The sequence below is a fragment of the Perca flavescens genome, chromosome 11 (assembly GCF_004354835.1).
Source record: "Perca flavescens isolate YP-PL-M2 chromosome 11, PFLA_1.0, whole genome shotgun sequence".
Classification (NCBI taxonomy): Eukaryota; Metazoa; Chordata; class Actinopteri; order Perciformes; family Percidae; genus Perca; species Perca flavescens.
The window spans coordinates 22,734,349-22,752,254 of NC_041341.1; the positions used below are offsets into that span (position 1 = coordinate 22,734,349).

Below are 17,906 nucleotides of genomic sequence, written 5' to 3' on the forward strand. Positions count from 1 at the left end.
AGGGAAGTGTTTATTTTCTTGAAAACTAGACTATGAATAATAATATAAATAAAAACCTGAAAAAATAGGAGAACAGTAAAGTGAACCACCGCGTTAACTTTGGTCAGGATGTGAACAGTGCGCATGTCAGTATTGTGATCTACCTCAGGCTTCAGGGTACCTCAGTCCAATCTTTCATTTCCCCTTTTCCACATTTTGTATGCCTTGTTAACTGATCATTTTGAGCGTTTTTAATTTTCTTTTTAATGAAAAAAAAAAAAAGAACAAGACAAAAGATCTATAGTAATCTCTAAACTCTTCAGGTCCAGCCGACTAGTGAAACTTTGTAAACTGTAGTCAACTCTGTTGGACTGTCTGCCTGGATGCCATTCAACCTCTTAATGATACACGTCAAAAGGATTTCCAAGTACATTTTTGCTAGAAAGGAATGAAGAGCAGGATCTAAGGGGTACATACCTGCCCGAAGTGGTTCTGAATGTGGATGTTGAGTACTGATTTCACCATCAAAGAATGAAAAAAAAAGATACAAATCAGTTGATAGAAACAGAAACTAACCAACTGTACCTCCTGTTTTTCCCAACTGTACCTCCAGGTTTTTTTAGACTTTTAAAAAAACAATGAAGTTTATTCACTTGATTTTTTTAACAACCCAATTCAATCTTACCAGCTCTATTTGATAACAGCATACTCTGGGGTTGATTTGAAGAAAACACAAAGCTGCAAAAATACACTGACGGGACTCTTGAACATGGTGTAAAAACCCTAGTCTTCTGTGTAGAATGTAGAACAACTCTAGTCGTTGAAGTGTCACTGTGTACGACAAGATAACTGTATATCTGTAAACATGTACAATAGAGTCACACATAAATGCATTGTTTTCTGTCTCTCTAGAACACTTATCAGTCTGCACCTGCGTTGTAAGAGATTGTGGGAGAAGTTTAGAGCGTCACAGCTTCCCTCAAAACTGACCTCTAAATGGTTTTCTCATCAATCTATCGAGTTTTTTTTTTTTTGTGCTGTACATTTCAGAATTACCTCTCAGAATCCAAGGCTGACTTTAGTTACTAAAACCAATGTAGGGCAAAGGAATTAAATAAATGAATGATATAGTGAAAGTTAGTGTTTGTCTTTGGAGTTCTTTTAACTGTTGAGAGCTGATTTTTAATTTTTCAAGGATATATATATATATATATATATATAGATATATATATATAAAAATATATTCAAATATAACATAAAAGGTCTATCAAACTCACACAATGCCTGAGGCTGTTTCAGCAAGCCTCCCCACAGCTGGTATAGTACCTCATTCTGATGATGATGATAGAGCTCACCAAACCTGATTCAAATACCCTGACCTTACCCACACGAATGCAGTATGGTGCTTCTACTCCAGCGCGTGACTCCTGTGGTGGTCTGTTGTGAGGCATGTCATGGAGAAAAAAACGGCTTTTCACAGTAGCACTGGAAGTTGTAGTTTGTCACTCATGGTTTGTTTGACCTGTCAGGAGTAACTTTTTAGAGCAGTTTCGAAGTTGAGGCTCTTTTTTTGCATTGCAGAGGACTCTTCAGACCTCTGTCTCTCTTGTGTGTTTGGCTTTTTACACAGTAAGTGCAGGTTTCCCTCCAGCTGGTTCGGTTTCACTGTGGTGTTGTCAGCACAGCGTCCTGGTTGTTGAGACATCTGTAAGCCGGCCGCAATCTGAGGAGAAACTTGTCAAGATGATAGTAACCTTTTTTTTATTATTTCCAATGATTGGTTGTTTCTAGGTTTTGTGGGGTGTTGCTAGACATTAATAATCAGTACCAGAAAACCACAATTACACACATCACTGAGGGTGTACTGTGTTGTTAGTCATATCACATGTTGGTTGGATAGTTTAGGCTTTTTTTTCTGTTGATCTGGTTTTCTCGTCATTTACACTGATTTAATAATGTAGTTCGGAGCAGTAGCTGCAATTCTTTGCTTTAATATTCATTCCTGTTAAATCACTACGAATAATACTAGCTGTTAAATTGTGGTTAAAAAAAATATCCTAGCTCAGATTTTGAATAGATTTGGGAATCGGAATGGCAAAATAACTGTCTGCCTTTGCAACTGAACAGAAAAAAATAGGGCATTCAACAACCATCCAAAAATTATAGATTATCTGAGGAAGGATTTAGTAAAGTCTGGTTGGATGTATGCAGAACCACAGCAGTGTTTTTGTCCTGTCTTGTTGTTAAATGGGAAAACACAAAGCATTGCATGAAACTGTTGTAGGCGATCCAGTATGTACACTTCATATTGCACTAGACTTTCAGTTGTGGTTTTACATGGATCCATTTCTTAACTGCATTTCACCATTTGGGAGATTCCTTTTGTTTCCTGAGTAGGTCCCAACCCTCAAATCCTACATTTCCATGGGCCAAACGGTCCCAAACATCTCAAAGTTATCAGTGACTGTGCACTGGACAGACATATGATCCATTTTTAATCCATCTCGTGGATCCATGCCTTTCTCGTAACAGCCATGCTGTTGTTTTGAGTTGTGAGTGAACTGTATTGCTGAGCAACCTGGATCTGAGCAATAAAGACTATTTGAAAAAAAGAAATGCTTCTTTTTTTTTTTTTTTAAACATTTACTGTTTTTATATTTTATCTATCATTAAGTTTTTTCACCTAAAATAAAAAGGTTTCACATTGATTGTGATTTGATACACCACAAATGTACATTACACTTTTACATCTTTGAAGAAACAGAAAGCTGACAGAACATTTTACATCTTAACCCACATGAAGAAAGACTTAAAATAACACTTGCAGCTTATGCAGCGTTGGACCCTTACTGTACAAAAGACACACGGACTGTGAAAAGAGGCAGCAAAGTTAGTAATATTAAGTCTTGAGTTAACAGAGGCCTCACACTGCTTGAATTAGCTGCACCTTCCCTTTCAGATAAGAATCCAGCTGATTAGATATGACAAAACCAGGATGTAATTCAATTGGTTACTCAAAAAGACTGAGGCCAAATTACACAATTTGAAAAACTTTGAGTTCAAAGTTTAAAAATAGTAATAGTATTACAATTTATAAATTGCAAAATGTGATTGTCAAACAAGATACACATTTCAGTTACAAATCAAATAATTGACATCACAAACCCAAAAAACAATCACCTTAACCATCCAGCAACAACAAACATGAGTAGGCTGTTACATGAACTTTTCCACAAGTCCATGTTGGAGGTAGAAGTTTCAAACAAACAGTCTTTCACTGTGTGACAGGCACTTGAAACACTAGCTGTTTACATTGACGTAGTACTCACTTATTACTGTATAATAACAGTCTCCTTAAATTCCTTCCCTCTCTCCATATGATTACTGTACATTCATACATCTATATACATACTGTGCCCAAACAAAGTTGTGGCACAAAAACACCAACATTTGGTTACATAAAAAAACTTGGCACCAAATCCCACTGTGCCAGTCTTATTTTTTCCTAAAAGCTCTCCATCTCCAGATGGCTGCAGAACAGTAAAGGACTCCAGATAAAAGAAACCTTTACACTTGTGTGGGCAAAGTTTTTCTTTAAATACATTCACTCTTGAGGGCAGATGGCATTAAAGCACCAGGGAGCAAATTAATTCCCAAAACAAATCACTGGACCTTCTTATCTGTGATGAGCCCATTTTGCGATTGGACATCCAGTTTGAGACGCTTCTGACTGAAGTGGCGGATGAGGGCGCCGGGCAGCAGAGCCATGCAGGCGATGGCCAGCAGCTGCAGCAACCTCTCCCAGGAGAACAAGTCATCCAGCGACGCCACCTCAGACAGCATGACACCCGTCTGTACACAGATGAAGTTATACGGCAGGAGGCCTACGAAAGCAGATGGCAGATCAAGAACAAAATCGGTAGTTAGACATGATTATATGAAGTTTTATTTGCAGTGTTGAGATAAATGCTCAATGAGATGAAACTAATGATTTAACAGAGGGACGAATATGACTTATTAATATTAATTAGCATGCAACCTAAAAACAACCATTAAAGTGGCCTTTAGGTGTTAGATTTAGGTGATATGAAGTCAGCTAAATCTTTTTTCTTTTAGTGTTATAATCTATGTGGGGGTGGGGGGGACCCAAGAATGGAAAATTATCTGTATTGTTTTGATTTAGTGTTGAGCTTCCTGAGTACATGACGCACAGTATGATGAATGCGTGCGTTGTCACTCTAACTAGCTGTCAATCAGGTGATCCATGTGTGCTTACCAATGAAGACTGAGCAGAAGAAGAAGGTGATGGGGATGTTGACAATAGGGGCAGACATGTTCAGAAACCAGTTGGGAGTCATGGGAAAGAATCTCAGGAAGAGCAGAAAGAACAGCAAACAGTCCTGGTTCTCCCCAACCTGGGTGATGAGATGTTAAACGAGACGTTAGAATCTATGAAGGGACAGTAGATGCATGTTTCTTTTTTGTGAATTCTCTTTTGGGTGTAAATGTTATGTCACATTGCTTTCTGATACTGTAATAAAACGAAAATCCAGTTTCAAATCACAGTAACCACAATAAAGTGCTGTCTAGTTTTTCAACAGGAATGTGACAAGAATCATCATATGACCTAGTTATAGTAGAACTAAGATACATTTTGTTGAATAATACTGCAAAAACAAAATATGTTATCACCCGTGGTATAACTTTGCATATTTACTTACAAATAGGAGTCACATTTTACAAAAAGAATTGCAATGGTAAGTTTTCATTGGGAGCCTGAAAATAGAGTTGTTAGGTATAAGTACAATCATTTTCTATTCTCTTTTACTTGAGCAATTTTTGCACAATGTAAGCATCATGATGAATTAGTTTTTTACATAGTGTCACAGATTTACCTTCCTTTGTAGCATGGAGACTTTATCAGGGAAGAGGGTAACAATGTAGCGCTTTCCAAAGGCCTGGGACAGGAGGTAGCACATGGTGGACCCCACAGTGGTGAGCACAGAGGCAAGCAGCAGTCCTTGATATGGTCCAAATATAGCTCCTGCTAAAATGTTCTGCACAATGACAAGTGGAGATGACCCGTGTTACTGCTAGACATCATCGATATGGGTGTGTAATGATCAGCTCTGACATGCACATTTACTGTGTCTCTCTCTAAGGAGAGAAATACTCTGTGATCCAACAGTTTTAAAGTGTAAGATGTTGGTGTCCCTTTAACCAGCAGGGGTTGTGTGGTTGAGGTCTCTTCTCTGTGCTGCACAATCAGTTCTAAGGATTAAAATAACATTAAATGGGGGAGAGAAACTGTCACAAAAAGCTAATAAAAAAAGGAAAGCCTGACAACCCTTTGTTGTTTGAGGTAGCTGTATATTTTTATCCTCTGTGGCGTGTCTTTAAAAAAAGAGACCCAGCCTTTTTATTTTTCCTTTAAGTACATCTTGCATGCAACGCTTATTTCTTTTACACCTTCCTTCCAGTATTGCCATATTTGGGTGGGCAAATTTAAATCCATTCGTCATTTTTCTGTCAAAAAATACTGTGACTAATTCTTACCCATGAATTTCAAACAAATTGCTTTAATCATAATTGAAAATATATTATTCGACAAGTCAACATCCACTGTTTTTGCCTTGTTCACAATGTCTGCCTTGTTATCCAGCATCACTACAGAGAGTCTAGTTTTACTTTACCAGGAATGAGGATCCAGGAATGGCAAAGGACTGCTTGTAGAGATATGCACTACAGAAGAGTAGCAGGACATATCCAGTGTGCTCGGTCTTGTAAAACTGCAGGAGCTCAGCCAGTTCCCTCAGCTCCTCCAGATCTGAGGGGAACTTCAACCTGCAAGAACACCAACAGCTATAGTCACATCATCCACTCTTCTTTCATGAACAGACACAGCAGGGAAATATGGACAAAGGATATAATTGTAATCAACAATATTTCAATATTGACACAGTATATCTGGTAACAAATACAAAATCACATATCAAATATTCAGCATTTTGAACTGGTTTAAAATGAATTAATAATATTAATAAGTATTTAGTGTTTAGTTCTCATATTGTTTACTAGTGATGAAACTAGTTGATCAGTAGCTTGACAGAAAATGAATAGGCAATCTATCTGATAATCAATTAATCGTTTAGGTATTCTTTAGAGCAAAATACAAATCATTTTTGATATTTTATGGCCGATCACGCTAACGTAAAACCCAATGAACTCTGCAGAGACATTTAAAACATTTAAACGAAACAGAGGACGAAAAATGACGAGGTAATTGAGACGCCATTATACATTTTATTTTACGGCACTTTTATACTTCTAGCTATAAACTTTTTCTGGTAGGATGTCGGAAATCAGTGTCACTTTATTATTCCCGTGTGTGTGTGTGTGTGTGTGTGTGTGTGTGTGTGAGAGAGAGAGTATGTATGAAGAGACTGGGATGAGATGGGAGCACGATAACATCAGATAGCGTTAGTGATAGTAACGTTACAGTCAAATACCTCTTTAAATATTGTAGAGAGATACTTTGTATATACATATATAATATCTACCTATATCTAAAAGCTACTAACGCTACCGTCAGTCACCTGCTGCTGGTATCTTCGGAGCTGTCAGTTGACACCTCTGTCTCCACATGTTTTCTGTCGGCAGCTGGATGAGGACGTCGCCGCGGTGCCGCAGGAAGATACAGGGACAGCGAATACAGGTACAAGCTGGCTGCAGCAACAACAGCGATTAGTCCGACAAGTGAGCGCATATTCGACACTTCGGTCAGCCAGGACACGGCTTCACCTCCTCGTTGTTGTTGAGAGAAATAATGGCCAACCACTGCTTCTTTTTCTTCTTTGAGGTTTAACGGCAGCTGGTATCCATGGTGTTCCGTCACTGCCACCGTCTGGAGGTAATGCTAGTTAACTCCTACATTGTCAAGTTAGCCGCTGTTTGCTCGACAGACTTGGGAGGAGACTTGGGGTTATTACAATATTTGAATTGAAATGTATAATTACATGCTAGCTACATCAAGAAATCCAAGTTAACGGTATGCTATTAAAACAAGGAAACAATAAATGGACAGAATTGTGTTTTCTGATCGGGTCCAGATCGGGGCGTTAATGCTCCGAGTCGTTGCCATCAACCACCAGTAAAAGAGGCGACGAAGAAGACCGCTTTGTAAAAGCATGGATGTGTGACAAAGGTAGCTAATGTAGTCTTGCCAACAGGAGGGAAGTTACAAAGTTCAAAGTTGTAGTATTTGGTCGACAGGCTCGATGGCTCAATATACTCGTGTTTCGGGGTTTGTTGGCTTGATTACTCTTCAGAATCCGCCTGTCAACGCACTAAGGTGAGCTGAAGTCCAAAACAAGGCTGCAGAACTTCTTTAATACATGATCAATAATGTTTACATACGTTTCTTTTTATCTTGTGGTAAGACCATTTACTGCATATGTTAGGGACTTTTATATCAACGAGATGCTATAACGTTAGATATCCCAAACTTGCAAAGGTGCGCACAAACTTGTGTGCGAAAGAGAATATAACCCTGATTTATCAGCACAAGATTTTAAATATAACGTTGTATATATATTCTTTGCCAGAAGGTGGCGTCAGAGCAACGGCTTTTTACTTAAATCAATGGTGGAATAGCTGTTAATATAGTCTATATGGTACATTTGCTTAAGAAGTCCATGTTCCATGTTATAACATAAAAATACTACATGTTTACTACATTTCTGAGAAAAATGCTGTACTTTTTATTCCAGTACGTGACTTTGTAGATTAAGATATTACATAAAAAAAATTGTGACTATTGATGACTATAAAATATACATTGTTATACAGTATAGCTAGGTAGTTAAAATCAGCTCACCTTCGACCTGCTCTTTAATGATGGTGCTTACATGGGAATGCATCAGTGACAATAATAACTGACAAGGGCCAATATGCTGCATATTGAGTACTTTAACGTTTAGTACATTTTGCTGATAATACTTTTTTTTTTTTTTTAAGAATTTTGAATGCAGGACTTTACTTGTAATATTATGGTATTGCCATGAATGAATAGTGGGTATTGCACATAAAAACAAAGCCTGATCTGCTGGTCAATGATCTACTGCAGCAGGATTAACTACTCCGCAGCGCTATGGAATAAGGTCTGGCAATGCGAGACTAGGGGTTAACAGCCTTGCTCAAGGGCACCCCACTTGTGGTATTAAGGGAGGGGCACTTTTCTCAGAAAGATGTATCCTGTCCGCCTCGCTATTTGGGCCACTACTGCTGCATTTTACAGAAACATATTCCACAAATGTACACAATGTCATATTCTAAATATTGCACATTATGTTTGGGAAGAAGGACTGTAACAGAAGGGTGTGTATTGCCCCTTAAGCTTAGCAGTTTAAAGGGTAACTAAAAGGTAAACTTCAGCGATATTGTACATCCAGTACCACATAAAAGTGTGTCTTTTTTTATACAGTGCAGCGGTGAGGCAGGGCATTGTTGACATGGTGGAGAGAGCACTCAGTGACCCAATTGTGAAGTCTGTGGTCATCTGTGGCCAGAATGGAAACTTCTGTGGAGGTATATGTTTTTTTTTCTTTTCTATTTCTTGTAACTTCACAATGGTAGCATAGCCCCACATCAGTCATTTCCATTCTTACTTCCAGATGTGAACTGTCATCAGTGTGCCCTTAAGCTAAGAAAAGGCAAAACTCCATGACATTCTGTTTGGAAACAATGGATCCATTTGGCCCCCAATCACACACTTGATGTCTTCCCTTCAGTGTTTTTTATAATCTACAATAAATTAGGGCCTCTGCTCCTCAGCAAGGGAACAAGGGCTGTTGAAGTTGTAATCTAATTGCCTTTACAAGCAATAAGATAGATACATATATAGATAGCTTTTATTGTCATTCAACTGAGTGCCCATATGAACAAAATGTCGTTCCACTGGCTCAAAATACTGTATTTTCACTAAGAACAAAGTTTAAAAATAAATGCATACAAATGCTTCAGAGTGTTATCTTTAAATATGACATAAAAAAAAACACACACACAAATTGAATGGCAGCATATAAGAAAAATTACACATTAAGAAAAATAGATACTGTTATTTCATGTTTAAGAAAAGAAATTCATAAAAGAAATGAATACTATTCCAGCTTGAATTGGAATTCACTAGAACATCAGTATCTACTACATTCGAAGCACATACAAATATATAAAAAGAAGAAGGCATCCAGAAGCAAACCTCTTCGTGGAACAAGATGCCCTTCATATTACAGTATGTTGTTTCTGTTTAATCCCCCCTGATAACAGCATCAATTTCATTTTGCATAACAGGGGCTGACATCAAGGAGTTTGGGACAAACATGTCTGGTCCTCCATTGGTACCGATGATCGACGCCATCGAGGCTGCGAACAAGCCGGTGGTGGCAGCCATAGAGGGAAGCGCTTTAGGCGGAGGCCTTGAGTTGGCACTTGGCTGTCATTATCGAATCGCACACTCTAAAGTTAGTTCATGCTTCAGATCTCTCTCTGTCTCTCTAAGGTCAGTGTTGAGCTGCATCAGTATCTAACTGACAGTGTTGTCTTATGTTTGTTTTTGTTGTTTCCAGAGTCATTAAAAATAAGTTCATTTCAAAACACAGCCTTGTTTGACCATGACACATGTTTTAGACGGTTTAATTTTGTGATGAAAAAGAAGGTTTTTCACCCTTCTAGGCCATGTAATAGCCCATGTATATTTATTGGCCACAGAAAGCTGTGTCTGTTAATGTCATGAAAAACCCATTCATTTATTTTGTCCTTTCAGGCCAGACTGGGGCTTCCAGAGGTGACTCTGGGTCTGCTGCCAGCTGCAGGGGGAACCCAGCGTCTGTCAAGGCTCATCGGGGTCCCAGCGGCCTTAAACCTCATCACCACAGGTAGCAAAGACAGGTTAACTTGCCTGACTATTACAGAGTTAGTAGTAGAAATTAAGACCGTCTTTAAAGTACCAAACCAGATACAGGAAAGTATCAAATGTGAAGAAGTCCCCATATATCTTGGTCTGTTTTTCTGAACAGGTTTCTGTTTGTGCTGCAACATTTTTTGTAATTTAGTTGTGGTTGAAGATGAACACGCAGATAACGCAACATGCAGATGTCCCTACATATTATACCTGTCTGTCTGTTACTTGTTGTCTGTTAAAGTGTATCCTCTATGTGCGGCCTTCTTGGCCAGGGCTCACTTGCAAAAGAGATTGCAATCTCAATGTGATTCTTTTCCCTGGTAAAATAAAGGTTAACATTTTTTTTTAATATAATTATAGTTCTTAAAATCTATTATTAATATTGACTGAGCTGTTGATTGTGCATAAACACAAGAGTGCAGCTGCTGTTATGTAGAGATAGGTTGTTTACTCTGATGACCAGCAGAGATCAGTAGGTGTTCTTTTCTGTGATTCACTGCTCTCTTCTGAAATTTTCTTAACAAATGGATTTAGGCAAACTGTGATTCTTCATCTTTTTTAAGACTCCTTTTGTGTCATTGTTTAATAAATGTCAGAATTTAACATTTTGCTTGTGTACTGAATGGATGGCTCGTTATTCCTTATCTAATAATTTGAAATGTCACATGTCATCCAGATGGACCTTTGATGCCCTTCATGTCTCCCACAGGCATCCATGTGACTGCTGCTCAGGCACTTCAACTTGGCATAGTGGATCAGGTTACTGATCACAATGCTGTGGAGGTCGCTGTGACGTTTTCTCTGAGTGTTGCAGGTGAGGGTACCCACTGGTATAACATCCACTCACTCTTCACTAGTTTTAAAATTAGCTCAGTGGAAGGAAGAAAAACTCCTCCCAGTGCAGTTATTTTTGGCAAGTCCGACATCAAGAAGTGTTGACATGTAGATTTGTGGAAGTCAAAGGAAGCAGAAAACACGGCAAGAGGATCCTCCACCACAGAAACCATAAATGTTTCATGGCTCTGTCAGATGTACTCGGATGTCTTCACTGCATTTGCTGTATTATTCAGAAGGGCAGAAAGGGACAAACTTTCCTAAGCATATTAATAATGCGCCCTTGCTAGTCGTTCAGGAGGATGAGGATTTTCTCCATGAATCACAGTCATCACTCACACTGAATGGATTGCTAAAGTGTGCCGCGTCCCTACAGTTTACCAGGAATGATTTCTTAGTCTGTGTAAAGGGTAACCCATTGCTACATGTACATTATAAAACTGACGGACAACAGTAGTAGGCTCAACTGAAATTAAAAAATTAAACATTTAAGATTGATTGCGACATGTTTTGATTTTCCACTGTTGCTCTTGTGTAGAGGATGATTTTATTCTTCAAATCAGTTCAAATGCAGCCATATTTATATACATTTTATTTTTATTTGAAAGGAATACTTTGAAATTAGATGCGCTTAATTGTTTTCTTGCTGAGAGTTAGATAAGGAGATTGATACCACTCTCACTAAAAATGACACTACCACCAGCAGTTGATTATCTTAGCTTAGTTTAGCTTAGATTAGCTTAGCTTAGCTTAGCTTAGCTTAGCTTTGCATGAAAACTGAAAGCAGTGGGAAATGGCTAGCCTGGTTCTTTTCACAGTTGCATACCAGCACTTCTCTAATGTTCTCTAATTAACACATCATGTCTTGTTTTGTCCGTACAAAAGCCAAAGTGTAAGAACAACAGGTTGTGGGTTCACGGGAACTTTATATGCTGGACTATTTCTTGGCTGGGCACACAGAGCCAGGCTAGGGGCCCTATCTTGCACCTGGCGCAGCACAGCGCAAAGCCCGACGCAAGTGTCTTTGCAGTTGTCGATTTCCCATCCAGTGCCAACGTTGTTTAAATAGCAAATGCACCTGCGCCTATCTGTGCGCCCACGGGCGTGCTGGTCTTACAGGGAGGTGTATTCAGGTGCATTCTTGGCGTATTGCTATCTTGAGGCAGCGGAAAGTTATCGCACCATTGACCAACAAAAACCTGGTCTAAAGTCAACAACGCAGCATTTCATTGTTATTTTAACAGCGAAACGCACCTAGGCTCGTGCACAGCTTGTGCGCACACTAAGCTTGTTACACACACAGGGACGCGCAGCAGCACACAAACATGCAAAAGGTTAAAAAGTGAAATAGTATTATGATATGATCTGCTTGCTTGCTTTCACGCACGAGCAGATCAGTTCTCTTCCTGAAAATCTCTTCTTCCTGCTTAGCAAATCCGCCATCATAATAGCAATGCGCCAAGGTCCAAACCTAAGTACAACCCTTTTGAACCATGCGCCTGGTTTACGGACCGTTATTTCCGCCGTTCAACTAGCAAAAGTGGATTGTACACGCCATAAACACACCTGCGCCAGGCGCTTCAATCGTTAAAATAGGGCCCTAGCTGTTTCCCCCCTGCTCCGACCCTGGCTTTAGCTTCATGTTTAACATAAACATATGACAGTGGTATTAAACATCTCATCCGACCCTCGGCAAGAAAGTGAATAAGCACATTTCCCAAACTATTCCTTTCAGTATTTAAGAATGTTTTAACCCCTCTAGTATTGTGATCTTATACACATACTGTACCACCCACTCTGCTGTGTGATTTGTGTTTTGGCATTGTCAGATTACATGAGGGGAAGGTGTATGTTTTCATGACTATACTGTTGGTTGCCGGTTACTTGTTTCAGAGATGTAATCTTTAACTGTTTGTTGCTAGCTAGTCTCACATTGCCAGAACAATCTCCACAGCGCTGTCGAGTAAGGTCTGGCTACACCACAGATACATTCTGGAATAAGGAGAAAAAACGCTCTGGGTTCTTTGCATTTCTTTAAACCAATCACAATCGTCTTGGGCAGCTCTAAATTCTGGACGCAACAACGGTGGATCTGCAAAATAGTCTGGGGAAGGAACTTGTTATGGTGGAACATTTGCATCCCGCAAAAGAAAATATCACATAAAGTTAACTGAGTACAAAGTAAAGTAACATGAGCTATTTACTTCAGCTGGATACATGGTTAAACATAATTTGCTCTTACCAGTGTATCACCCTGTGTACTTTGTCCACAGCAATCCCAGCAAAATGCCCCAGTTAAATAGTAAATGTCCTAAACGTATTCTCATTCACCAAAAGAACCAAGCAGGCCTACCTTATTGCATGATCCAAATGTTCTTCAAAACTTGCCATTTTCAGCGTGTAGCTTGCTAGCTTGAAGTTCTGACATCACGCACCAGATGTCAGGCTTTATCCTGGAAATGTACTTCCGTTGATCCAGTCTAGTTGCTAGCTTACTTGGCAATGACAGCTCATTACCTAAGACATGAAAGTCAGTATGAAACCTGTTAGTTTGTGCCTAATGCTCCGCTTTTAGCAAACAGTCTCACTACGTCTGTGCAAAATGTCAACAGTAAGTCTCCAGGATTGCCTGTAAAACATTTCAAAAGATGATTGCAGTCTTTTTACAAATGCTTTTTTCCACACAACACTGCCAAGATGACTTTGAGTGGGTAAGAAAGTCAGTGTTGTTAGCAAAGCTGAGGCTTAGAATGAGTCAGACAGAGACGCCAGAGAGAGACAGAGAAGCATGCAAGATGGGAGATTTGTGGAGATAGGACTGAAATCTGTGGAGACTTTAACAGATGATCCAGTCTTGAGTTGACTAGCATGGGTGTTAAATTGAGACAGGAAATGTGTGTCTAAATTTACAAACAAAACATGTGAATGTTTGTGACATTGAGATGCACAGCTGGTGAGTCAACCAACACAGAATAGAACGGTCACATCCATACATACAACCATACAACACTACACAGCAGTAAAGCTGGCGCATGGGTATATATTTATGCAAAAAAAAAACACACACACACACACACACACACAAAACCCACACATACAAATACAAGTCTCTGCTGGTGACGAGATTATCTTTTGTACCCCAGTAGTTGCAACATCTGCCCGCTACATCTGTCAGGATGACCAGGCTTTCCACTTGCTGCACAACAAATCCATCGACACAGCTCAACCATTTACAGATTAACTGCTGCAATAATGCCCTCCTAAAGTACATTGGAATCACATTGCACTGCCACACAGCATGTCATTGACATTCCAGAAAGTACTTTTAACTGACCTGAAATTACCTTTACCATTGATTCTTCCTCTGTGATATATTGACACTGCCTTTATTAGACCAAATTGTTAGTTATTGGACTAAGTGGATGTAACAGATCAGATGCGACTGCTGTCCGTTTAAGCTTTGCCATGGTGACCCAGTTTCTGGCCCAGACCCACGGCTGAGTGTTATTCAGTGGAGCTGTGAAGGATTCTGTCTACTGTCTCATGTAATCATGTCAGAGGAGACAGGAATGGGAATTAAGATGCTTTTAACAAGGTTTTAGTCAAGTGGCCCTCTTCTCTTCCGTCTCATTGTTCGCAGGCTTATATCACTGCAGACGGGAAGTTTTGTGTTGTAAAGTTTTTAGGCTCCAATATTAACTCTTCCCATGTAGTTTCACATGACAAATTGCTCCAGGATTGTCCTGTTGCTCACAGGCCTGAGAATCACAAAAATTTAATATCCCCCATTGCTCTGAGAGTTGGAAATTTACCTAATTTAACTATTTTGCCCAGAACCAAATTGTTCTTTTCTTTTCTTTTAGTTTCAGATCAGTGTTATGCATTCATGCTTGAGTCTCTCCAATTATGTTGGAAATGGTCTGTCAAATCACTCTGCTCTTATAAGCTACTGGGTTTTCTAGTAATTGAGTGGCCAATTATACCCAGACTGAGTGCTGGCTGACAAATTGAAAAAAGCGGTACTAATGTTAACTAGGAAGTGCTTTTTAGATAAGACAATAAAATGATGCAGGTGTACAAATGTTATTTGAGAGGAAATCTTTGATTTTCTTCCATGTCATGTTTCTTCCATGTTTCTATTTCAGGTCAGTCAATGGATGCTCGTCGTATAAGTACTTATCCGTGTCCACTTCCGTCTGATTTCGATGCTCTGTTTGAGGGTGTGATGCAGAAGGTGCGTCAGAGTGCCCGTGGAGCTATAGCACCAGTTGCATGTGTCCAGGCAGTGCGGGCGGCCGCCACCCTGCCGTATACTAAGGGCATGGAGCGAGAGCAAGAGCTGATGGCCACGCTCTTCACTTCAGGCCAGGCCCGTGCCCAGCAGTACTGTTTCTTTGCTCAGAGAGCTGTTGGCAGGTGGAGGATGCCCAGTGGAGCCCGCTGGGAGACCAGCAAGCCTATGCCTGTACATAAAGCAGCTGTCATCGGTAAGAGCTTTGGGTTTTTTTTATTTCTATTTGTCTAAGCTTTCAATAAGCACAAGCACATTGACTCATCAAGCTATCTGTGCGGAAGCTCCAAATTCATGTTGCCTATGGAAACTAAGCCCTCAATTATAGTTCGGCTGAGTATGGATGAACTCTGTCTTCTCTGCAGGGAGGATTGGATGTTTGACAATCTGGATATGTGAAGCTCAGCAGCTTGTGCATTAAAATTGCAAGCTTTGGAAAAACTTCATGCTCCCAGGCTAAAAGCTATTTACAGTCTAGTATTGTGTAGTGTGCATGAAAAAATGATTTTCTGTGATTTATACATGTATATACTGTTTTTGATTGGTCACAAATGTCTGTGATATGTGTCACTGATGATTCTGAGGTTATATTTATGTAGTCACCATGGTATTTTGTCCGCAAAGGTCTTGGCACCATGGGGAGAGGCATAACAGTGGCCCTGGCTCAGACAGGTTTGTCTGTGGTCGCCGTGGAGACCCAGGAGAAGCAGTTGATGGAGGCAAAGCAGGCAGTATCTGGCATGTTGGAGCGAGGAGCTAAGCGACATGGGGTTGCTCCTATGCTTGATAGGATCAGTTACAGCCAAAACATCCAGGCTGTAGCAGAAGTCGACCTGGTCATCGAGGCTGTGTTTGAGGACATGGCCCTCAAGACTGAAGTCTTCCAGCAGCTGTCTGCGGTTTGTAAACCAGGCACTTTGCTGTGCACCAACACTTCTGCACTAGATGTGGACAAACTGGCCTCTGAAATGCCAAACCCGGAGCTGGTGGTCGGGATGCACTTCTTTGCACCAGCCCATGTCATGAAGCTGCTGGAGGTGGTGTATGGGCCACGGTCCTCTCCTCAAGCTGTGGCCACAGCCATGCAACTGGGAAAGAAAATGGGCAAAGTCAGTGTGGCAGTTGGCAACTGCCGGGGATTTGTGGGGAACCGCATGCTGATGCCATACCTCCAACAAGCTTTCTTCCTGTTGGAGGAGGGAGCTACACCTGAGTTGGTAGATCGAGCGCTGGAGGAGTTTGGTTTTCCCATGGGTGTGTTCAGAATGTCCGACCTCTCTGGGCTAGACATAGGCTGGAGAGTCAGGAAGAGAGACGAGCTGGTGGAGCCTGACATGGCATCAGGGCAATCAGCGAGAATCCGACAAGGCAGCAGGTACAGCCCCCTGGGAGACTTGCTTTGTGAGCAGGGACGGTTTGGCCAAAAAACAGGCCAGGGCTGGTACCGGTATGACAAACCCGGCAGTCGGGTTGCCAGGTCTGACCCCTGGCTGCACAGCTTTCTGGTGGAGTACCGAGCCCGGCATGGCCTAGTGCCACGCAGCATAGACCACCAGGAGGTGCTGGAGCGCTGCCTCTATGCCCTGATCAACGAGGGCTTCCGCATCCTGGAGGATGGAATTGCTGCAGGACCCGAAGACATCGATGTCATCTATGTGTTCGGCTACGGCTGGCCCAGGCACCGTGGAGGTCCCATGTTCTACGCCAGCATGGTGGGGCTGGCAAAGATCCTGGAGAGGCTGGAGCACTACCAGCAGGCCCACCCTGATGTGCCCTACTTGCAGCCCAGCAGCCTCCTCAGGAGGCTCGTGGCCAGTGACAGCCCACCTATCCACAGGTGGAGGGAAGTCATCAAGAAATACCAAAGCCAGCTTTAAATCTCAAGCATATCAGCTTTAATCTCTTTATTCACTTTAATAATGAGTCTTATACTTTAATTAAAAGAAAATGGACTGCGCTGTATAATAACGCTGATTTTTTTAATGTATGTTGTGATTATGGATGATATTGTTAGAGGCTGTTGTGCTTTTTGTAATTAATTATCATAGTGTCTCTGGATGTGGGCCTACAGTACACTGAGTTACCAGTGCATTAGGTACACATAAACAGTGTAATGCAATTCAATACGACAATAGATCGTATATTTGTGAAGCTTATAGAGTTTTTGTTGACACTGTATCAGGGATGTTGATTCAACTTGCAATACTGTATCAATTGTATAATTTTTTCTAATATTTTGTCTTCCTGGTGTATGTAAGTGGCCGGTAGTCAAAATACTAGTCTATCTATCGAATTACATTGTAAAGATGTAGCCAATAAAATGGTAATTCAGTTTAGTGCAGAGTTAAAAAGAAAAACATACTGAAATAATGATGTGAATAATTCACTCTGTAATAACAGATTTTTTTAAATGCTCCAAAATGTAATAAATCACACTTAGAATTGCAACATCTGCATGCAAAAGAGATTCTTTCACTGATTTTCCTAGATTTCCTATTCATATGTTTAATAAATGTTGGTAAATTTTTTTTACTGTATGTACAAAATGTCAACATCGATCAGCTAATACCTCAATAAAGATCTGTTATAAACTCATGCATTGATTTTTTTTTGTGTGATTTACTGTCCTATTTGTGTGCAGCTGGAACACTATGTGCAGTATTAACTTCAGCAATTTTTTGGCTTTTTATTCTTACCATCAGTATATCCAAGAAACGCCTTGTGGCCCTTCATTTAATTTGTTTCATCAGTCAAACATTCTTCTAGCATTCGTCTCGGGTTTCAGTTTTTTTTCTGCTGACTCATCTGCAGCGGTGACAGAGAAGAGCTGAGGGAGACACAAAG

General features: G+C 40.4%; 2 protein-coding genes across 4 annotated transcripts; one reads left to right on the forward strand and one right to left on the reverse strand.

The window, feature by feature from the left end:
• Positions 1-2,658: 2,658 nt before the first annotated feature.
• Positions 2,659-7,150, reverse strand: tmem41aa (transmembrane protein 41aa). Its single transcript, XM_028590605.1, has 5 exons — positions 6,576-7,150; positions 5,673-5,823; positions 4,875-5,036; positions 4,256-4,394; positions 2,659-3,863 (listed from the first exon to the last, which is right to left on the reverse strand). The coding sequence occupies exons 1-5, from the start codon at positions 6,743-6,745 to the stop codon at positions 3,643-3,645; spliced, it is 843 nt and encodes a 280-aa protein (XP_028446406.1). The 5' UTR covers positions 6,746-7,150; the 3' UTR covers positions 2,659-3,642.
• On the forward strand, positions 6,587-17,657 carry ehhadh (enoyl-CoA, hydratase/3-hydroxyacyl CoA dehydrogenase). Of its 3 annotated transcripts, none has more exons than XM_028590601.1 (7): positions 6,587-6,889; positions 8,462-8,565; positions 9,328-9,497; positions 9,800-9,911; positions 10,647-10,751; positions 14,917-15,258; positions 15,687-17,657. In XM_028590601.1, exons 2-7 carry the CDS (start codon positions 8,490-8,492, stop codon positions 16,937-16,939), a joined length of 2,058 nt encoding a protein of 685 aa, XP_028446402.1. In that variant the 5' UTR covers positions 6,587-6,889; positions 8,462-8,489; the 3' UTR covers positions 16,940-17,657. The 3 variants fall into 3 exon arrangements, with proteins under 3 accessions (XP_028446402.1, XP_028446401.1, XP_028446403.1); XM_028590600.1 differs by lacking the exon at positions 6,587-6,889 and adding an exon at positions 6,910-7,330; XM_028590602.1 differs by lacking the exons at positions 6,587-6,889; positions 8,462-8,565 and having other exon boundaries at positions 9,416-9,535.
• The last annotated feature ends 249 nt before the right edge of the window (positions 17,658-17,906 follow it).